This window comes from Cebidichthys violaceus, unplaced genomic scaffold (genome assembly GCF_023349555.1).
Source record: "Cebidichthys violaceus isolate CVI_PGR_0920_01 unplaced genomic scaffold, fCebVio1.0.p SCAF_11, whole genome shotgun sequence".
NCBI lineage: Eukaryota > Metazoa > Chordata > Actinopteri > Perciformes > Stichaeidae > Cebidichthys > Cebidichthys violaceus.
The window spans coordinates 9,304,612-9,329,103 of NW_027176274.1; the positions used below are offsets into that span (position 1 = coordinate 9,304,612).

General features: G+C 39.7%; 1 protein-coding gene across 1 annotated transcript; it reads right to left on the minus strand.

Annotated features, from left to right (window-relative positions):
- Positions 1 to 15: 15 nt before the first annotated feature.
- LOC137867233 (coiled-coil domain-containing protein 148-like) lies at positions 16 to 23,768 on the minus strand. The gene is made up of 14 exons (XM_068703725.1): positions 23,687 to 23,768; positions 23,243 to 23,364; positions 20,336 to 20,439; positions 19,058 to 19,149; positions 18,798 to 18,949; positions 17,063 to 17,158; positions 16,708 to 16,889; positions 15,791 to 15,929; positions 12,779 to 12,985; positions 3,411 to 3,551; positions 2,149 to 2,267; positions 1,167 to 1,284; positions 901 to 1,035; positions 16 to 297 (listed from the first exon to the last, which is right to left on the minus strand). The coding sequence occupies exons 1-14, from the start codon at positions 23,739 to 23,741 to the stop codon at positions 154 to 156; spliced, it is 1,806 nt and encodes a 601-aa protein (XP_068559826.1). The 5' UTR covers positions 23,742 to 23,768; the 3' UTR covers positions 16 to 153.
- Between the last annotated feature and the right edge of the window lie 724 nt (positions 23,769 to 24,492).

A 24,492-nucleotide genomic window follows, 5' to 3' on the forward strand; every position in this document is an offset into this window, starting at 1 on the left:
TTGCTCTGTGTCACTTGGTCACAATAAACTGTGTGATCTGTCCAACTGTGAATATGATTCTTATACGTGCAGCTTATCAAATGTATACATTTACATTTGATAACACCAGAACAAGGGTTGGACTTAATAGTGTGACCCCAAACAAGCCCCTGGTCAGAATTTGAGTATGGATTTGGTATCTCGTCTAGGTGGTTTAGGGGGCTTCATAACAGACAGGAGGTCTTTGGCATACTGGTTGTGGTGCAGACCAGCCTCCCGTAGAGCCTGCTCAACCCGCACTCTTGGATCAGACACGATCTGGAAAACAGAAGTAAAAAAGGAAATCTACAATAAACAATACGTATCCAGCTGTTTCACACTAAATCACACCACTATGATACCATTGTTTGTTGTAATGGTTTACTATGCATTTAATACTTACAACACGATTAATCACTAATCCTTCACAGTTTGGTATTAGAGGAGAAGATTTGCATGAGTGACAATCATTAGTCACTGCTTGTGTTACACAATAAGCAAACTCGAACCATGATGACAACACACACACACACACACACACACACACACACACACACACACACACAGGGAGAGATTTTACAGTAAACTGATTCACCGGGTGGCCTTGAGATCAAGGCTGTGTATACAAGTTTTTGACATGAGGTAAAACATTGATTGACCAGCCAACCAGCTTACATAATTGTCCTGCACTGCATGGGTCACTGGTCAGTTTCACCTAAGATGAAACTAAACATTCTGTAAATGGTGGAATATTCAAGGAAACTGGGGAAAGATTCATACTGTGTAGGAGCTAGGGGCAAAGGACCATGTAGCTGTAGAGCTTTTGTAATAATTCAAACAAAAGCTAAAGGTTTTAGGAGGGTAGATGTTATCATGCATTACCTGTGTGTCTGTGTACGTGTTGATGCTATAGAGAGGCCTTTGGAGCTGAAACTCCTCTACATTCAAGAGTCGACCCCTCCAAGCCTCTGTACCTGCCATCATCCTCTCTGGGTCTGCCTCTGCCACCACCCTAACCTTAGATAAAGAGGGGGGAAAAAACATTTAACATAGAGATCATTTTATTTTTATTTACTGCCATAGGGTGGCAGTGATGTCTCAACTCAAATAATTAAATTAAAAAGGATCAAGCGTATATAAAGACCCACCTGGTTTCTGAGAACTTCCAGATGATTCTGTTTCTCTTCTTCGTCTTTCAGCAACTCAAGCTCCCGCGCCTCTCTCTCCTCCCTTCGCCGCTGCAACATATCGGCCCGAAACAGGACCCTAGGGGAGCACAGAGGGTGTGGACATCAGACCCGAACAGCCCCTCTCCTCCTCTGCCACTGCCATGACCAACACTACCTATCGCTCCTGACACAGCAGGCCTCCGGGGCGGTGGAGGGTTTTATGGAGCTGCCAGAGTGCAGCTCCTCTCCCATCGTCTTTTTTTAATCTACTTCTCAGCCCCACCATGATTGCTGTTCTCATTCCTGCCAAGTTCATTCTCACAGCCAAAGTCAGCATCATTATCTGACTTTAATGCCAGACTTTGTGAGTGTCTGCAAAGGAATGCTAAGCAAATCGCACGAAACAGGGTGTTTTAAACTATAACGCAGTTTTTCACTGCTCCCTCTGGGCAAAAGTTTCAAGTGTAACGACGGCAGGCGCCGCAGTGGGCTGCTGTAAAGCCCCCAGAAGCAACTTGGAGTAGGAACTGCAATTCTTGTGGTCAGAGGATGACCCGCTCTACCCATTGAGCCAAAGCCACCCGTCTGTGACATTCAGTGCAATCCAGGAGTTATATTAGGCTCGTTCGAGATGAACTGCGCCTCGCCTAGGTTATGTTGAACGAGCGTATGACACAAGGTGCTGTTTATCAGTCTCCCTTAGTCTCTCTTTCAGTTAAAGGGATAGTCCAGCAATTTTTACATTGCACTTCCATAAACTCTACTCAACCTCCAAAAAAACACCTGATCCTATACTTAGCTGTTACATAAAGAAGAGTAAAGTTAGCTTTATATTGGAAGTGTATATGAAGTAGTATATTTGAGATTGCATTAATAATGTTTTCTTAGGGTTCTGGATTATATTTTAGCAACTCTTTTAGCATCTCTTTGAAAACTCAAGGTCCCGTGGTGGAACACTCACCTTTCTTTATCTCGCCTTGCCTGTTCTTCCATGACGCTCCTCAGATTAGCGAGTCTCTCTTGATCCCTTGCCTCCAGCATCTCCCTCCTCTTCTGCTGCTGTAAATAAAACTGCCTGACCTGGGGGAAAAACAACATATTACAAAGAAAAACAAGAAAAAGTTAACAACAGCCGCCAGAATAGAAGCCACATTTCCAATAATTTGACTCCCACAGAACTCTTAAGATCGTCATGTCCTATTGATTGTGACAGAGCAGGAATCAGATAAGTTTAAATAGAAAGAATGAGATGATATTTCAAGGCCCGGCAGACTATTGTGCTAAATGATATGGAATCCAATGCAGCCTAAATGCTCTCATTAATCAGAGTCTCAGGTTGCCCATGTTCTCCAAGCAGACCCCTGAGGAGCGAAATAATTAAACAGCCACACACACAGATTGTGGAGTAGTTGTACCTGTGAGGACAACAACTAAATTAAATGACCAGATAATTGTAACAATGTATGCTTTTAATTTGATCTCCATGGGTGCCCGTAAATAAAAAACCTTTAATGCAGCAACAACTGGGAGGCAACTTAAAGCTGGTCTAATTTTATCAAATGGCACGCATTAATTGAAAACCTTATGATATAGTATGGTAATATGTTTTGTATCTATATAGAGCTCCAAATGTTTTTTTTATTTATCTTATCTTATTTTTAAGTTATTTAAAAGTGTCTACAAGTTTGGGACAGCTACATAGCATTTCCAGTGGTTCTGTAAAATAGACAACTTTCACTGCTGTTTTCGGTTCACATTCAGCCATAATATTTTTCTGTGAGAGGTTATCCATACACTCACCAACAAGTTTTAGCATGAGCTGACCCACGTAAAATTTGGTGCTTTTGAGCACTTTTTTTCATTAAAATCATTGCTATTTATGTGCCCAGGGCTATCCAGCTGAGTCAATATAATACTATATAATACTCTTTAGATGGATAAACATCTAAACCTAACTCATCCATAACTGTCCATTCAAATATACAGCAGATCATTCCTGCTATAGTATCTACAAAGAATATTTACTGTGCAATACCTATGAAGATTGCTTATTCACCGTTTTTTTTAATTGTACGTGGTTTGATCATAATACATGTTTTTACAAATATTGTGAAATCACAAAAAAGACAGTAAAATGTGATGTATACACTCAAATGCACACATTTTGATATGAAGCAAATGCTGCAGGAAAAACACTGATATATTCAGTGTGATGATGTTTACTTTCTCCTTGTGCTGTGATCTGACAGCAGCCTCCTTTTCCTGCTCCCTCTTTAGCCTCGCATCTTCGTCCTCCTGTTGTCTAGAAGCTATAGCTGCCTCTAGCTTTGCCACCTCCTCCTGCTGGGCCCGCCACTGCTGCAGCTACGACGACACATGCAAACACACACCAGGGAGAAACAAAAAGGCAGGTTATAGTCCGTTAACAGCCGTCTTGAAATAATCACTTACAGGGGAACCACCAGCTGAGCCCCACTGCCATGGTGCCAACGTGTGGCATGAACTTAGGAAGAGGTGTCAAAACTTCCTTTCACACTTTGTGTTAGATCACCTCAGGACACGTCAAAACACTGAATAATAAAGAAAACCGCTGCGTTTAAGCCCTATATCAAATAGAACATATTCTAACTATAGTGCTTATTCCGTCCTCATGCGGCAATTCAAGAAAGGTATCATAGTTCAAAAAAGTCAAACAAAACTGTCACCTATGTCCATCCAACTTTCAAACTTTAAAGATTCTTACCAGTAACTTTTAGTTTAAAGCTATTGGGCAACAATGTATATCTGAAATATCAGATTTTAATAACCAAAGGAATGCAACTTTATGACTATGGATTTTTGTCAGAATCCAATTGAGTTTGAAAGGCTTTTATAAAACTACGAGTGTGTGAAAACTTCCAGTAATCACCAAACATGGATGTCTTGACAGAAAATTAACAAATATTTCTCTTCTAAAATTGTGTTCACGTGCTTCAATGCTTGCAGAGAAAGCAATCTTCACTCAGCCAGCGACACATCTGGAAGCAGACGGTCTAAACTTATCACACATTCACACATTCAGTCCAACATTTGCTGGGGGATGAGTGACAGGTTTGTTATGCAGCAGCCTCTCTGCGGCGTGCTGAGCATTAGAGTGTTGCATTCCGATCGGGCAGACGGATTCACAGATCTATCAGTGGAGAGCTTAGGAATCCCCGAAGGAATGAACTGCAAATTAACATGGTCTCACACACATTAGCACAAGTGGTATCATCAAGTCAACTTGATGTCCGCCTGAGAAAAAGCAGCAGCTGTGTGTTTGAGAGGGGACTTTAAACAATCCAGCCTCTAATCTACCTTCATCTGACAGTGTTGAAGCTGGAGCTGCAACAAGTTTCTTCTTTAGAAATCAAAATGTTCCCTCATGCAGACATTTAGGGCTATAATTTCCTGGAACTGGGTTCAATATGCAATCCAGTAGTGACTGAGTAACACATACCATAACTGTAAACAGAAGTCTTGCACCGTCCACTGCTTTTGTCCTTTGTACTGTGTGTTGATATGGAATGTTCACCTTTTGGTGTTAGCATAGACTCCAATATTGCCTTGTGTAAATTAATCTTGTGAATGCGAAAGGTCACAGTAATGACTCCAATAACTACTATTGTTGCCCCAAGCAAAACACCACTCCTATACAAAACCTAAATAGCACATTTCAAGAAAATTGAAAAAATGCCTACTATAGTTGTTTAGTGCACATTGTGGGTATCTTAACTTGCAACACCATGTTTGGGTGTATAAAACAAGCCATAACATATTGAGACATATGTTAACATTATGATCCACGAGTGTCGACCTTATGTATAGCAAATACTGCACAGCTCTGTGATGTTTTCGATATCATGCATAAAAAGGGTTTAAACTATCCATAATTTGAGGCGTCTTGTTGGCCTGCAGTGACAGCCCTGATTCGAGTCCACCTGGAGGCCTTCGTTGCATGTCATTCCTCGTCTTTCTCTCCTTCTCTCTCTCTGAAAATGGAATTAAAGAACCTTTGCTTTTAGAAAAAAAAACAACCAAGAAACCAGAAAAACTAGCGCACATAATTAAACCATCCATCAAACTCCAGCCTGGCCCCGATAAGAGATACCTGTTTGATGTTTGGAACATTGAGAGATGAGGTGTCTAAACAACCTGGTGGGTGTGGAAAGCATATTTTTTGAGACATACAGACTAAAAAACAGAGATTTGTCACATTTGTCTCATAAAGCAAGAATCTAAAGTTCAATTGCACTGGTCACTCATTGTCACAGAACAATCTGAAATGTATCTTTATAGAATAGACCCACAGACACAGAACAAACCACATTGGTTGAATGCCTTTTATCTGTCTTTCTTGTTTAGGCAGAGATGAAAAGGCATTTTAGGCAGCACAAAGAGAATAATATGGTCATTATGTACAGTCTACAGTAATTTGTCACTGGAATCTCATTTTCTGTGAATTCAAAGGGAAATGGGACACCATCCTTTTTCATGGCAGCACAAAAACGACTCCAGAGATGTCAGAATAAGAAAAGAATGATAGCCTTTTTATCTGCACACGGCAGCCTGCTCAAAGCCTTTCTTAATATAACTGTACAGTTATCATGATGTCTGCTGTCAGGGGGGAGTTACAGCAGTCTTTATTGTAACTCACCATTGCAGGTCATTTAATGACAAACTTTAAATAGATAACAGATGAGTGAAACAGATTGGGTATAAACTCATGCTAATCTTGCACCAATATCATTGCTGTGAATTATAGCAATGAATTATAGCAGACAATGTGTGGTGTATATACAGTATATATATATATATATATATATATATATATATATATATATGAACAGCACCACCCCTTCATATGTGGCACCACTCTACCGAATCTTTAAAGGGACGAGAACTAATGTCCATTAAGAGACGAGAAAAATGAGACTATGCAATTATCTTTGTATTTCCACAGCTGGCACAATAAGAATGTTCCTGAGGTCTGTAACAGGTACATGATTTTGCAGAGGAAAGATTATACACATTTGAGCAATTAACTCCTCCAAGTTGTCAGCTTAAACACTATGTGGCCCACGCATTGTGTCAATCACTGAGACTCTACCTTGTCCCTTTCACAACCAGAGAACAAAGAGTTGTACTTGTTAGTCACCAACGCTCAGTGACCAGTGATCTGCTAACAGTATATAACGGATCGATTACTGCAGGAAGGGCTCACAGATCATCCGGGTTCACCGACGTTCAAAAGTTTGATTCGTTACAGTCAGATGTGAGAGGACTATACTCTGTATTTTCGAACCGTCTTTTATGCTTTTAGGTTGTAAAAAGGCCTCTTTACAAATAGACGTTATATTGTACTGTATGAAAAAAGTAATGTTTTGTACATGGGGAACAAAACACTGGTTCAACCAGACTGATAATTGAAACGGCAGTAAGAGACAAAATACCTCTGAGCGACAGTTGAATACAAATAGAAGAAAAGTCACTAGTATTGTGTTCCAGTGAACAGTAATGCATATAACAAGCTGAAATTAACAGGCGTACTAAACATATTATGGACTGACAGTTCACCCTACTCTGGGTAGAATGCAGAGGGCCCAAAGAAAAACAGGTTTCCAAAATATTATAGAGCCCAATTGCACCACTGTGGTTCAATAATGATCAAGTGTCACTTACGCTTTTCTGGACTGAAAGACAAATTCAACACCGAAGGGTATTCAAGGGGGGAAAACACTGTCGTGCAACACTGTAGGACATCAACTAAACAGAAGCATTTAATGATTCATCTTTTGGGGGCAAAATTATCTCAAATGTAAATAAAATACGTGGTATCTAAATCATACTGTTTATCATGCTCAAACAGCAATTATTGAAGGAAAGAAGAAAAACATCGATAAGACAGGTGATTCCCAACTTTTGAATGGCAGTATATCTTAATCTGTAACAGTGCTGTTTATAATGTAAAGTACTTTGGAGAGCAGGAAATGAAAAAATTTGATTTTGCACAAAAAAAAAAGAAAACCTCTTTCAATTGTTGTTGTGTTGCTTTTCCTGCTGGGCTGCTCATCCTTTTCCCTCCTGAGCATGTTGCAACAACCTGTCATCCCTCAAGCTTTATTTACTAATGTGAAAAACACAATCGCTCATCAAAGATGCCTGTTGGTAAGATGTAAGTAGGAGGCAAAAAGAAAGCAAGGACAGAATAAGGCTTGAATGAACAGTAACACCAAGAACAATGCCAGCTAATTACAGCAGCCAGAACACTGCAGAACCAACAGCTGCTAATTCGAGAAAAAGAGTCTGTCTTTCAGTGATAAATATGAAAATGTCAATGCATGCAGTGTTGCTAGTTATCTTATTTATGTATTTTATGGTACTTTCCACAACACACACCTTCAACAAGTACAGTATATCACATCTGGAGCTGGTGAACAACTGCTTTTTGATCAGTAATGTGGTCTGTGTCCGTGACACATGAATCTAGCCAGCCATCTTTGCATGGCCAATCTTTGATTCTCAGGAAGAAGCTGTTGTCTGTGTGACAGCCTTGCCCTTTCAAAAATAGAAGGCTACAAGCTCACTCAGAAATCAATTACCCTGGATTTCCTCCCACTACATGTTCCTCAGTAGAGAGCTGGCAGCACACGCCTTGCTCCCAATCACGAGGTCAGAAGAACCAGACCAGCACTGACCAAAAATCGTCCAATATACACTCTCATCTGAACCCGTGGAGGCACAGAGAAGATGAGATGTGGAGAGAGTTTATTTGCATAATCACAGCTAGAAAATATAACAAGGAAACAATTTACTACATCAGCCAACAAGTACCATCACAGCAGTCCCTTTTCTCCTTAATCTGTTTCAAATATCCTGTTTCTTAAAGCAGTTAGACAACAGCCCCTTGCCCACTCCCTACCCGCATACTCCTGGTATCATGCTTAAAACATACCCATCTCTGCCTTCATTTTAGTCTCTACTTCACACTCGTAAAGTTTCCTGACTATGTCTTGCATGATTGCGACGCTATCGCAGTGACAAAATCTGTCCTCAGACAGACAGAAATTAAAACATCTGCCGGTACTCAAAACCGCTTGGTCCTGCTACAAAATGTGGTCCTGTTTGCTATGATGATACACACACAGACTCACACGGGGAAAATAAAACCAGCGTTGCTGTTGCAGCTGGTAAATACATCATTACTTTATATTAAGCTGTTTTTACTGTTTGCCCATTACTTTCAGCGGACTATTTCGACTGCTTTCCATTTTCATCCAACAATGTTATCTGATGATTTCAAATGCATATCCGTTACTTTTCAGTTTTATTGAAGTAAATAAATTGGCCGTCCAACACTTTTAGCAATGTCAACTATACTCATTACTTACGAATAGCTAATTATTTCAAAAGTTTATCCAGCTGTGACTCAGAAGATTGGCTGTTTGAACCTCGGCTCCTCCAGTCCATGTCGATGTGTACTTGGGCAAGAACCCAAATTGCTCCCGAAGAATGTGCCTATGGTGTTTGACTGGGTGGGCATGGTTAGTTTGTCCTGATTGGCAGGTGAGACCTGGTCGGAAGACTATAGGTGCAATACAAGTACAAGTCCATCTACCATTACTTTAAACTTGTTCAGCTCTGCTTATAGTCCCATTTTAGCATGAAGAAATAAGGCATTTAAAAAACACATTGGACCGTAGAATTTGAATCTGTGCATGTAATTAATAAAATATTGAATCAATTTAAAAAAAAGTGCAGTCTGAAAACAGTCGTAATATTAGACATTGAATTACATTTGTTTCTGTTTTATTTTTCTTATAGCCCTTTTCTCTATTTTGTTTTTTATCTTGACATTTTGCACATGAAAAGTGTTCGATAAGCATGTTTGAACACATTTTCACAAATAAATGTTTATCTGTATATGCATGGTGATCTGTTGGCCCAAGTTAAGTTTACTGTGGCACCAAGATGGCATAGTATTGAGTGAATTAGACATAGAAGAATGATGGCAACAAAGTGACAATCAATATTATTGAATAGATTTAAAGATAGAATAGCAGTGGGAATGTGTTGAATTAAGTAAAAATGTGCTAAAATCTCAGTTGATATAATTTATTTAGTGAAACTAACTCAATTTTACACAAATAATTAATAAATATGAATACATTTTACCCAAATATTCATTAAATGTAAATTCATTTCACCCAAATATTCGCTAAATGTAAATCAATTTCACCCAAATATACAGTAAATGTAAATCAATTTCACCCAAATATTCAGTAAATGTAAATGAATTTTGATGGTATTCTTAGTAAACATAAATCAGTTTTCCTTGTGAAATTGATTTGGATTCAGTAAATATTGAAGGTCTATATAACTCATTATTTGGCATGTTGTTACTAAATCCAACACATCTTAACTGTTGCTTTTATTATCATTTACATAATTTTTTTGTTTGGATTTAATTAATTTATTCAATACTTTTTACTCAAAGTTGTAGTACTTAAAATATAATCAATTAGTGTATGCTAACTAGTGTTCACAAGCTGCAACAGGTGGTGTTAATGTGTTGCAACTGACTCAGGTGACCAATTGTAATCCTAGTTGGCTGTTTATTTCCACAGATATGTGGATACATTTTTCAATCAAATCAAACTTTCTATTTCTTTTAGTTGAGGATTAATTGCTCTTAAATGATGGCGCATGATGGTGACCATGAGTCCTCCATGAAAAATACATGTTGATACATTAAGAAGGGGCCTGCCAGCTGCATTGCACCAGTCTTCTACAAAATCATAGCACACTATACAGCACACACAGTAACATAGGGATCAAATTTAGATTGTAGAAAGGCAGTTGATCTCAAGAGGGGTAATGACTCATTTCGATGTCGGTAGAGTTGCTTAGGTCAGAGGGAGCAGCTGCAGAAAACAAAGTGTTAAAGAAGCAGCTGCTACAGGAGGAGAGAATATCTTGTCTCACCGCTGTGCCGGGATGATAAAGGCAGTGGAAAAAAATAGATTGGATGCAAACAGGCGTCCATCTGAGCCTCCACACAAACTCAAATATGTGAACATGCACTGCATAAACAAAAAACATGGAGGTGGAAAAAAATCATGGGAATGAAAATGTCTGGGTGATTTTATTTTTCTTATTGCCTCACAGAGCCATGAAAACAAAACTCAGAAATGTGTTTGCAATAGTCAGAGGGGTGTAGTAAATCAGATTTACCCAAACTGAAAGTCAAAGGCCCCTGTTGTTTTCAAAAATACAGAAAAAAGGAGCTTGCATGTACATGTCGCATGTCTTAAATAACATACTACATCCTTTTAAAAACCTGTGATGTCTTTTCTCCCCAACACAACTTTATTATGCCACGGTTGTTGCAGCTGTATTTAAGGTAGCTCATTCCGACAGAACTGAATGTGAAGTGCCCATGAATTTGCTTTGCTACACTTACACCAGTAGAAAATGGCAGAGCACAGTGAAGGATAAAGTGAACACAGTCCATTTAAATGTAATAATCAGCTACATAATAAAAGCAAGTTAGGAGAAAAAACACCTCTCCAACCTAATGCATTATGCTAGTCAAAGTGAAAGAATATGCAAGCTGCTGCTTGATAGAAACTGTAGGAGTATATGAATTCCAGAAGTTAAAGCCTGTCGCAAAAAAAAAAGTAGATTTGCCCTTTAAATATTTTTCCTGGATACTTAAGGTAACAGGGAAATAAAACATTAAGATTAGGGGTCGCTGGCCAAGTTCTTCTCTCCTCCTAGTGACACCATTTGAACATTCAAGAGAAAAACTCCAAAGCAGAGAAATGTGCCCTTCACTCTCTGGTATACTGCTTTGCATGTTAAATGGACTTGTACTTGAACGCAACATGTCATTCACCCCTATTCATACACTGATGGTAAGGGCTACAATGCAAGGTACCACCTGCTCATCAGGACTAACTAACCATTACAGCCTACGGGTGAAATTTGGGGTTAAGTGTCTTGCCCAAGGACTAGCGGCCCGGTGATCAAACCTCCAATCTTCTGATTGAAGGACGACCCGCTGTATCACTGGGCCACAGTCGCCCCCAAGTTAAGTCGAGTAATGCCAGTGATTGCATATACTTCAGCATCTTTCTCCTTGAAGATGAGGCAGGAAATATAAATGACACAAAACATCAATTGGCAACCTCTTTTTTGAAATGGTCCTTCCAGCCCAACCTTTGTTTTAAGTTTAGCGAGAGAGATTTTGGTGTCAGGCATCAGGGGCGCTGCAATTAATCAGAGTGCTGTTGGCTTTATCTTAAGTGTTTGTCGCACAAGTTGCACAGTTACACGCAGCGTGTGAAATGAAGAGACAGTTTTTATGCCACAATTTTGCAGCCTAACTATAAAATTAAATGATAACCCCAAAATAAAAGACAAGGGGGAAATCTAAATGGGGAAAAGATGTAAATGTGACAGATGTGAAAAATCAACTATTGCGCAAGGCAAGTGGTACAGGGAGGGGGGTGCCCCCCTATGACTAATAGAGAGAGATTGTCATGTTGTGTTCCTATTGTCCCAACACATCAAATATCCCTACAGTAGGCTTGTTGGATAGTTAGTTCACAACATAACTGGTTTTACCTCCCATGAATGTCCTTGATGTAAATATGTATTTTGTTTTTAAACTATAACTTTGGCTGCCATGTCCACAAGAGACGTTTGGGGACATTTGAGGTTACAAAACACTGAAAAAAGAGAGATTAGTAAATAAAGCAAAGGGGGTGAGCGCAAGCAAACTCCACAGATTGGAAGGAAGCAAACCTAGGACCTTGTTCCTGCAAACAATGCAAAAAAAACTAAACCAGCGTTCTGCCTCCCGTTTGGTGATACGTTGTGTTATTTGACAAAACTAGGCTCAGTGGTGACGGCCCACACAAACCCTCCCAGTACATCATACTCTTCTTATCTAATCAGCCATAGGACATCAGCACTATTTTTTTTCTTCAAACTGGCAGGCAAAGCAAATTCAATTTGCACAGCACTGCATCAACAACACATGGATTTGTTCACATGAGTAACTTGTTTGTTGTGTGAATGTGAACTAGCACCCCTCAGAGACAGCAACATCATGTTTGCAAGACCATCCTTATTAGCTTGTTTGCATTCACAGCCCATCCCAAGTGGCAGCTAAAGCGAGAGATGCTGTCAGGCAGCCTGGAGTAATATGCAGCCTCGTCAGCAGATATACTGTACACAAGAAGGCAGTCAGACATTATTGCCTGTCTGGTCCCTCACAACTACCACATCCACACACGGAAAAGGATGTTAAATATATATGGGTCCACTCCACCAGTCAATGAGAGTGAGTGTGCCTTAAAAAATAAGAAGTATCACAGAGAGCTCATATTGGATTAGCTGCAGAAGAAAACTATCAAAGTTATACATCCACTTCCTGCGCATATTACATATGGGATGGAGGCACAGAATTTTAGCATAAATGCTAACATAAAAAGTGCTGTCTCATGAAGTCAGAAATGTTCCTGAAGTCTGACAGCCCCTAGTGTGGAGGTATACAAGACGCTAACCTTCTCTCTGAGATGCGAGCAGATGTCCTGCTGGTGCTGGTGGCCTCTGTGGAGCTCCAGCTCCTCCTGGTGGGCATGTCTCGCCTCCTGCAGGGTGAACAGGGCTCTGGCCAACAGCTCTTCCTGGTCTCGCTGACATTGCTGGGTCACCACTCTCAGCTGTGCCTGGGTGAAGCGCAGCCAGTCCCACACACGTTCATGTTCCATCTGGAAGAACAACATGGCACGGAGAAGCCAGTGTTTGCACATAGGATGAGGTCAAGTGTGTTATTTATTCTTATAAGCATTGAACAATAAAACAACAACACCTAAAACAACAAAAAATGGATATGAGGAACACGGTGTGCAAGAAGGACTGGCGCCCAAAGGGCAACGCTGCTGTATTATTCATAGTGATGGTCACAATTGATGACACACAAACAGAAATCAACACACACCACTACATGATATACTGTCTATAATAATGGCAGCAGGACCACAGGGAAAACTCTGTGTCAGATCTGGCTCTGCTGGTGTATAAAATGGTCCCTCTCTCCTGGCTGTGAAATGTCCTGGAGGAAAACACTTCCTTTCTGTGTGAGGGCTGCCTGTAGCAATTCATCATTGTGTCAGCAGTCACAGTGGCTGCATCACTTGGCTGCTTCATTGGAACAGAGGGAATGATATTCATCTACGGGCTAATAGCGGCTAACTGACGGTGGGAAGGCATTAGACGGCTGACTGGTTTTATTGAAAATGAGTGAGCTGACAGAACTGCCAACGGAACAGAAGTGGCAGAAGCAGTCAAGCAAATCCTGTTTATTAATGCACAACTTTAGAACTTGAGGAAGATCCACCCTTTGTTCTTCACTTTCTCTTGCCTTCCTTGTGATGTTGCGAGTGGGCAAGAACACAGTATGATTTCATGCCTGTAATATGTGTTCGCACGTACGCTGGCATGCACCTTAGCCAACACATTAGATATAGCATGTACGTGGAACCATCCACCGCACTGTGTCTGCAGTGCACACTTAAAGTGGCACGACATCTAGTTCAGCTGCTGCATCCACATTCCCTCTGCGGAGTGCTGTCTCCTCGAGGACTGAGCCACACAAAGGAGGAAATAAGAGTGGCTGCCCAGACATAGTCAGAAAAGGTAAGAGGTATAAATTATTTCCACTTTTGCCATGGAACATTATGAGAACATCACTATGAAATGGCCTACTTGATATTAGAGAACATCAAGGAGTATGTCATAATAGACCAAAAAAAAGACCCCCATCCAGCAGAGGGAGATGTCCACTTTGGGTGGAGTACTGCCATCTGATAGAAAAACTGAGAAACTAGTTCAACTTAAAGTCAGCACAAAGAACACAGAAAATGTCCACATACTTCTACATACTGTATAAAGAGTCTCTTTGCTGATATAGTGATATACACTGGGATTGCAGCTATAAGTTTCATGTAAGAAAAACTGCAATAACAAAGTAAGAAAGTAAAATAAGAAAGTTGGAGAAAAGTAAGTAAATGTCACTAATTCTCTAAACCCTATGCTTCTACTCTATATTCCTTTGGATATACAACAAAAGGTTTTCTCTCAAACTGTTCTTCTTTATCCTACCCCTCACCCCCACAAAAAAATGTTTTTAAAAGAATACAGGGGCAGATTTATCACCAAGGCTTTTACATTTTTACACAGCACAAAGGCTTTAACTGTGATTTTATGTCACACCTGCTATCTAGCTAAAAACAGAGCTGCTGTATCTTGCATTAGAATTTAAAGTAGACAGACAGAAGCAACAGTAAATAATGTTATCATTCTGAAATGATTGAACGCGGATGGAAATAAATGGCAGGTGAGGAAAATATTAAGGATCAAGCAGGAGAAGCCTTCAACGCTCTGAGGTTGAAAAACCAAAATAAGAACGGCTTAAAGCTCAGACATTGACTTCATAGAAACAATTTTGCCATTACAGAGCTAACTATAGAATTGCCAATCGACCCATATGTCTGCAAGAGCAATGGGAATAATTTTTCCCTCAACGAATATGAAGGATATATCTGCCCAAAGCAGACTACTGTTACTGCAGACATGATTCTTTTTTCATTTTATTTAAAAAATAAAAATGTGCAGGTGCAGTCAGAGCTCACTTAAACTAGAGGACCATCCTTTGAGCATACGGGATACCAATGTCATAGTTAAAAAACATTGATATCAGCTTGGCTGAATGATCTCAGCTCTCAATGCAGCACCCAGCTGGAACTAATGTGAGGACAGGTCTCTGGGTGTGGGTAAGGGGGGGGAGGTTGTCATGACGATGCAAGGTGGTGGCATTAACTAGTGGTCCACAGTGGGTGACACGGCACATCCTGTCGTATTTTGAGTGGCTCATAGTCCAGGCTTATCTCTCTGCTCGGATCCGGCAACTGAGCCACATTGATCAGGGAGTCTGGGAGCCACACTGCAGGGATGCTTCAGACTGGGGAGGGAGTTACATTTTTAGATGGGTGTGAGTGGAGGTGCATCAATATACAGTATGTGAATGTGTGTTCCCATCTATCAAAGAGGGGCATATATCTGTGTGTTTTTATGTGCACTAATGTTATGGAAAAATCCAAAAGGGCAGTAGTTCCCAAGATTTATCCAACAGGATGAATACACATAATCAGTGGTCAGCAGATGAGACTTTGGTTGTTCAGCAGCTTCAAGGTGTTAATGAAACTGTGTTAGTGTGAACAGGACTCCCCTGAAAAAAAAGAGCATTTCCCTCAGCGACACTACCCCAGATAAATGATTTTCATTATCAAATAATGTTCCAATACATAGGAGAGCCTCGAACAAGCTTTTGCTTGAAATATACCTTAAACAATAATTGATTATCAAAATTGTTGCTGATAAATTAAAAAAATGTCTAAAGTATATCAACAACTATCAGTGTTTTACTATACGTGTGTTTGTGTGTGTGTGTGTGTGTGTGTGTGTGTGTGTGTGTGTGTGTGTGTGTGCTCAGGGCGATTTGCCAAAGTACTAACCAGCTCTTGTCTAGTTTTCTCAGGGAAGAGTCTTTTCAGCATGTCCATGTAGAGCGCCCTGTGGTTGGGTATGTCATGAGTGTACTGTGACAAAGTGAACTGGAAGCGTTGGTGGTCATCTGCACACCAGCCACAGAACCTGAAACATATTCCAACCCAGACAACATATGACCATAGAGAAAAATAAATAATACAATGACACTATAGGCTGTGTTCCAAATTCCATACTTTTTCTTTTTACTTTTAGTACGTACTACTTTGGCATGCAGTATGCATACAATTCGGACATACTACTTTGTTAAAACACTGCGCCTTGAACTTTGACCCGCTTACTCATATATGCGAGTATACTGTATGTGATATCTGTCAATGAGTTGTCATCTGTCTGTCCTCTCTCGACAGCTCAGTCGATGTGATGCATCTTCTACTGCGTGATTGTGGCCTTGCATATTGCAAAAACGATGCAGTAGGACATCCTGGTGTTTCTGGCATACTACATTTGACATATTGTGTATTGGGACATACAAAATAGTATGGTAGTATGGGTATTGGAAGGCATCCGTTCACCATCCTTTGTTTCACTTCACTTAACTTCCAAAGGATACATATTGATGAATTGCATACGCCTTATTGAAGCTAACAGAGCAACCAAATGGAAATATAAATTAAGACACATTGATATAATCACCTTCCTGGTGAGAAAGACTTGTTGTGTTCATCCCAACAAGTCGTTTTATTCTTTCATCTTGATCTGCCCAGCTACACTAGAACTCTGCCTATACATGTATATCGATATTGGATGGCTGAAAAGTATTAATAGCAGCAAAAATCACTAAAAATGTCTTGTTCAATCAATATGTAAGCACTTAGAATTATCAAAAGAAGCAACGCTGAACTTCAGTTGTCCTCAGGCCTACCTGTCAGTTGTTTGCAGTTGTTCTTGGAGATTCTGCAGCCTGCTCTGGTACCTTTCTGACAGGGAGTGGAAGGCCTGGATCAGGGAGTCCTTCAGCTCTGGGTAAGGGCAGTCTGAATTCAAAACCTCCTCTGGAATGTTTCCTATGTTCACCAGATTATCTGAAGTACTTGTAAGATATTTCTGCGGAGTACAATATGACCAACTTTGAGATATAAATTATAATGGGATGTTTAGACTTTTGCTTTTGTGACACACAGTGGCAAGTTCTTCTTAAGCTCAAGTGTGAGCTGTTATACAGAACGGAAATTGGTCAGAAGGAGGATATCTACATATAACAGCAGGGAAAAACTTACCTCTAAGCCAAGGCCAATGATCTCTCCCTCCAGGGCCAGGTACTCTGCTTGAAGTTTTGCAGTTATGTCATCTTGCTGGTCCTTCACAAAGTTTATCTGGTGATCAAAGAATAAAAAAAACATAAAAAATCTATCCTAAATACAAGCTTAGATACAAACAAACATGGCTGTAGCACAGTTTGAAGGGGAATAAAACTGGCAAGTATGAACTGTCACTTTAGTATCACATGGACTTAATTGTTCCACATCTTGTACTGACCAGGAAATAATTTTATATTAATAATGCTTTGAGAAAACTCTTCTACTGCAGACTCGAGAGATCACAGCTATCAACTGTAACACTATTTCCCTCTTATGCTATGCCTGTTCAAATCAACAGGACTGATTGAACTGAGGTCCAGCCTGGTCTTGCAGATGTCTAGATACAGAAACGTTTATCATGAGAATGATGTAGTAACAGCAAGTAATCAGTAACTGCTTATTTTCCAAGATGCTAGATATCACAAGGAGGAAAACAGCTAGTTAGAAATTGAGATGGTGCTTATCAAATGATTAGGCCTGTTTCTCGGTTTCATAAAGGGAACATAGACATTACAATTACAATGGAAGTAGCTATTTCTGTTTATTTAAGTATAGTAACAATAAGCAAAAGATTTCAGAATTCCACAACAACTGATATGGATGGATGGATGGATGGATGGATGGACGGACGGACAAGTGATCTTAGCTTTGTCTATTTAGTTGATAACTTGCACAAGATTAATGATCAAGGAGGAATACTGTTTGACAATTATGATTGATAGAAATAAACTACAAATAAATCACAATTTTAGCTTTACTCATTTCTTTTAAACATTATCATGTATGGTGTCAAAATAATTTGAAATCTTTAACAGCCAGTCCGATGGCATGGGGTAAATTTCACTCTTATTGTACCTTTTGAATTCCCTTTTATAAAGTAGCGCTTAACATAGTGCCCATTTTCTTCAGACTCTGGTTTTCATTTAACACTCGGGGATGGGAGTGTAATTCTATCGCACCTGAAAAGGATCTCGCTTTGATTTGTTGTGAGTCAGTAACCTGGTGAAATAACAAATTGACTTGAAAACACATGAAAATAAAAGATCAAGGCATCGTATGGGGTATGTGTATGTGTGTGTGTGTGTGTGTGTGTGTGTGTGTGTGTGTGTGTGTGTGTGTGTGTGTGTGTGTGAGCCGCACAGAGGCGACAAAACGGCTGGCATACTGTTCATTTCAAGTTTGGTCTGTCTTTAAAGACCCCTGCTTACTCCTTAATCTCACCATTCATCTCTAGAGCTTGCAAAAAGCTTCTGAGAGTCAAAGGCAGGCTGGGTGACTTATAGGGACTGTGGATAACTAACAAACAAGACATCATTGTGTGGACACGCAGGAGAGCTTACATTTCTGTTAGACGTACTGGACACACTGTTTGGTTTGGTACCTGCAGAGAGTGAGCACAGCTAAGATGCATCGTTGATCGCTATGAGTATACTGACGGGATAGAATACTCCTAAATGATTCGCTACCAGCAACGGACAAAGTATTCTCAAAGGCTGAACCACGTTATTTTTCAAACCAGGTGCAGCACAAGACTATTTTTCTGAGATAGATTTAGAAATTTAGCATTTCTGCTAGTTTTTTTTTACACTAAAGCTCTTTTGTCAGAGTCAGTGTGGACATCCAGACACGTCTTTATTTCGTATAACACAGATACCTGTTGTATTACTTGTTCCCAGTTTGATCGTTGGGCAGTGAGCTGCTGATGTTGAAGTTCACTCAGTCTGAAGCGCAGGTCATCCTTGAGCTGATGAACAGGCTCCACCGTGGCTATCTTGAATGCCTTCTGCTCTCTCTCTAGAAGCTGCCCTAAACCCGAACACAGACATGCAGGGACACATATTAGTATACTTATAAACAGAAGAGACTGATGAAGATACAGTTGCTAATACAATCAACAAAATTAGTGTTGTTTACCATAATCTTGAAGAGAGAAGATGGCAGTATCTGTTCTACCATTTGGCCGGATCTGTTCTAGAAAATCATGGATGTCATTCTCAGCCTTCTCTCTGTTCCATGAGAGAAAGAGAAAGCTGCGTTAAATATAACCGTATTAGTTAATTTAGCCAACAGTTTTCATAATACAACATATAACCTGCAAAGACAGCAAGATAATGTCACTTGTTTCAAATGTTTGCTGGGGAGAAAATACAAACAAAAAAAAAATCATAATTCTGGGCACATATATAGCTAAATAAATGATTGATGTGTACACTAGTAAAGGTGGGGATACTTTTAAATACTGCTAGGAAGCTAAATCCACAATTATCCATCCTGACTAAAACTATGAAATAAATGTAGTGAAGTAAAAGTATGAAGTAGCATTGAATTGAATCGCTAAAATAAAGTATGAGTCCCTCAAAATTGTTCTTAAGTTCAGTATTAAAATACATTTATTTTCCACCACTGCTGCTATGATTATAGTTTTTGGAGATATGGGGGAGGAATGGGGACCAGATCTATCCTTCAACTTGACTATCACAAACAAGAATCTCTCCAAAAAATGTGATTATGATGTGGGCAGCATCACACTAACAAGCCGACTTGTCATGGGGTCGACATGATTGTGAATAAAAGGGAGCAACCATATAGATATACCTGCCTGTTTTACCATTTGACAAGGTGGCTTTTGAATCCCATGGTATTCTTACTGGATATATGTGTTGAGAGTTGCAAGCTGTGACACATCGTTATGATTGGGCTCATTACTGAGGCTCATGCTTGTGTACATCATTAACCTTGGGTGGCTCAGACACAGTCATTACGTAGCCAAACAAGCTGCACCCCAGAGCTAGCACTGCCCTTCTCACTTCACAAGGCATGACACCGCTGGGGCCCCAGCCCCACACTTCTGCCTCAGCACGCAGAGGGAGAGTTTTTTCCTCCATTCGGTATACTCCTCTGCCCACACATAGCTCAAACCATCCACTTCTCTCTGTTTCTCACCCTTTAATTCAATGTCATCACTGCAAGAAAATCAGCTTAAATGTTCTTCTTCTCCTCTTCTTGTTTTCTCACTGATACATTTTTCTCTTTGGGCTTACTTTTATCCCCACCCCCCTCTTTACACCCTATTTTTTTTCATGCAGAGTCCTGTCTGGGCTCAATGGAGCTTAAGTGGAGCGGCTGCATGGTGTAATAGCAGATCCAGAAAACTGCAGCAGATAATGACAGGGAGTAATAGGGGGCTCTTACTCAGCCTTTTGCTGCCTGGGGCACTCTCTGCTCCACACCTGTCTGTGCTGCCGTAATATGGAGCTCTCCTTGGTTGCCTTGGCTGCACAACGAGTCTTCTGAACCTATAAGACAAGGTTTAATGCACAGCAGGAATAAACCCTAGAACTGGAATGAGCACTGAGTGAAAAAAATTGCCGGAGTGTTGCTTTTAAATGCACTTTAGCCATGACATTTATTTCCTCCTACAAATAATTGACTTCATCTGGACAAACCTGAGTCTGGAGTACTTTAATGCATCAATTATGTGGAGCATTTTATAACACAGGACAAGCATAAGAACTATAAATGGAATGAATCATAATGTTGCAAGGACAGTAAAACATGGAAAGGGTAATTTTTGTATCCTATAGTGAAGGATAAATTCCCTTCCTCTCTGCCCATAAGGGATATTTTTTATACAGGAATTTGCCTCAGCCTTTGTTAGCATTTTGTGTCTTATGAGAGCCTCATAAATGTAGGTAATTCAACCGAGACAGTATCACTGTTAAAGCATGAAAGCAAAATAAACAGCGGCAAATTAAAATAATCAAGTAGAAACATGCGTGACAGGCATGAGGCATGTCGTTAGGAGACGAGGGGGAGGCAGAGGTCTTAATCTACTCTCATTTGTTTTCCTTTTTCATCATGAAAGAACAAGGCCCTCCTTCAGAAATGTCTCCATGAAGCAAATTATTGTCCTCCATCAGAGTTTTTATACACAGTCCACTGGCTCAGATAATTGTACAAAGGAATATCTCAACTAACTAATATGTGGGTACAATCAATTTCATATTAATAGGAAATCAAAAGGAGTAAGGGTGTTGATTTATGTTGTGACTGTCTATCTGCATTTAAAGTTGCTACTGCTTTTGTTGCGTTAACCCTCAGAGAGACGTCCATTTTACAGTTAAGGGAATCTGTTCAATCTGAAACTAGTGCTACTCAGAAAGAAAAAGGCCAAATTGAGGTCAACCCATACCTCCTCCAGGCCTTGTATCGTAGCTGATGATAATTTGCATTGGCTGTCTAATAAGCTCAGCTGGAGTACAAAAACTGTGCCTGAAGCTAAAAACATCAGCGGATTTCTAGTCTCGCTTAGTAAAATAAAACTAATCTATTAACATCCAACCTTATCTATTTTATATTGTCTATTAAACCACACGTCCACCCTTTTAATGGGTATTACTTTTTATTTGTATAAAACTGATTTAGAGAAAACCTATGTCTCTAGTTATCGTATTCTTTGCCGATCCTCAGTGTAATGCACAGTGGGGATTTTTCATGCACACGACACCATTTTATATCTCTTTTTTATGTAATCTCTTAATGCAGCCCTTGCAGATTTAAGGTCAGATGATGGTGCCTTTCAGATATCTCTTATCAGTCTATCACAACCTTGACATAGATGAATAAAAAGTGTAGTCTTTTCAACATTTGAGAGTAAAAAATACATTTTTATAGAAGAAAATGATGGGGCTCCACTGCTAATCAGAGGACCATAATGCAATAAAAAAAAAAAAATCTTACCTGGACTTGACTATAGAGTCATTGTGTACATGCATGGCTCTCTCTCTATTGTATAACAGTGAATTCTGTTTTTTTCATTCTCACTTTCTCCCTTTTTCCCTGCTTGTCATAAAAGCATGGGTGTTACTAAACACATTGATGATTGCACCATTCTATTGTTCACTCATCTACTGCTCCCTGTATAATAGTCTGTCAGTAGTTTACTCTTGTGTGATCACACGGGTATATTGTTGTCAGACTGTTGATTTTCACATCTATAGAAATCGGCACATTGCATTGTGGGATTGTCTCAGAAAGTAGTGCCTCTGCCATGGACACATTTTTTGTTCTCTTACTCAGCATTTGCACATGCAAATAAAATGGCGAAGGGTAAATATAGTGAACTATGTAGCCAATAAGGAGTGATTTCGCTCACCGCTCAGGAGCCTGAAACTGCAGCAGCTAAATGGAATTCATCCGTAATTAATTTGAATATTTATATCTGTGCTTTTCCTTGTGATGTGTTGAAGTGTATTTTTTTATTTTTTTACAATACTGAGTGCTGAGAAAAAACAATCTTGTCGATAGGCAAAATTTGAAAGGTTTTTAGTAATGTTGCTGGTCCCTTCCTAAAGAACAAAAAATGATCCTGCTTGAGGTGACTCGTGGTCATTTATTCACCAATGGGAGGTGCTCAGAAAGCCTTTCAGCAGGGCAACCGAATGTGAACATAGCAGGTCTTATCTAGCTTATGCAGAGCGAGCGCTGGGTTGGAAGGAGCCACCGGCAACCATAACGATACTAAAAGACTTCTGCCACAGTTTACCAATTAAAGCACCGCAGGTCTAACAGCCATATCTCCATTGCCCCTAGCATTAACTTCTTGCTCTACTCTGAGTGAGACGACGATGAACTTCAAACAATTTTATAGAAACCCTGTGCAACCAAATGAATATTCATGAATCTGGCAATGCTATTGTGTATGGCAGTGATATTGTTGCTCTGTTTCATGTTGTTAGACAAACTCCAAAGCTTATGCAATGCCTGTTTTCATATGGAATGAAATCCCTTTACAGTATGTGGTGTGTAAAAGAGAGGACAGAAAGGTAGACAAACAGAAGGAAATTGCACTGTTTACCACTATTGGATACATGCTGTTTTATCACCTCACATTAAAATCAGGTTTTTGTCAGTTCAAGCTCTTCCTGTGGTGGCTAATGAGAAGTGTTTGCTCTCTGAAAAAAAAACATTTTCTATCTCTGTGTCGTTCTTCTTCATTTGCTGTTGAATCACCTTGTTATGAAATGTAATAAGAATGGATTTTATAATAACATTGCTGTTTTAGGCACAGGCACAATATTGATAACAACCAACATTTACCTTTATTCCAATTAGATCAGACTCCAGGCGTTTGGCATCAACAATAGCTTGAAGTCTTTTGTATTCAGCCGGTTTGTATTTTGAGCTGCCAAGACCATATTTCATCCGCAGTGTCAGTTTTTCTGCATGGATGGAAGCAAATGATATGGCTGTATTAGGATAATTTGAATTGTTGAAAACCCCATCACTCTCAATGTCTGAAGTAAAGTCTTTATGCTGACTTCAGCAAAGAAAGGAATAGAAGTAAAGACAGTGTTTTTTGAGTAGTTCAGCTGTGACTCAACGAGGCAGGTGAATAAACACAGGCAACGCTGCCTCTAACAAAAGCATCAAAGGCTTGACACCAGTTCAACTTGGGGACTAAAGGTCAAATCTGTTCAACAGATCAATGGGCAACCGTGTCACAAGTCAGTAATGTTTCAGACCTAGTTGCTGCTGACTTACCCACGTCTTCTGCTCTGTAGTTTGTAACGAACGCACACAGATCCCTTCCACTCATCACTGTAGAGCCCTATTTGGATGCATTAGTGCCTGCAAAATAAAGACATAAAACGTAAAAACAGAACATTTCACCTGGCTTTAGTGGGGTCATTCAAATGATTAACAGGACACTACAAACCCAAAGCAATAAAGCCCATCAAAAAAACAACAACTTTGCCATCAAGATCTGCATGACATAATCAGTGGACTCTAACAAGTTTTAGTGTTTGGGAGGGGACGGGGGGCGAACCCGGTGTGATCAGATATTCTTCTGGAACATCTATACGTCTTTGTTTTGAATTAAGCTTTGAAAATGTCTGCCCTCACAGGCAATGTGTGAGTTGTGTACAATGTGTAGAGGGTTAGTGAGAAGTATGCAGGAGAGGATTTAATCCACAACTAAAATGAAAACTGACGTTGCGTTCTGGATCAATTGAAGACAATTGCTAGTTCTTGTTCTTGTTCATGTCAGTAGCAGACATAAAGGCCTCTTTTTTTAAATGAAGACCTATATTATTATTTTGTAGATATTATCACAAAATGACATGCTACGGTAAGGATTCAGAATACAAACGCAGCCTAACATTTGATTTACTTCAGAATGAGTGTCCATACTTGAGAGGGACATGTAGCACTAGAAAGAAATACCTTTCCAAATGTGAATATATTATATTATATTATATTATATTATATTATATTAGCTGGTTCTCTGTGAGAGCAAAGTGAAAGCCCTACCTTTGAATATTTCACTGTTGTGTGGACAAATCAAG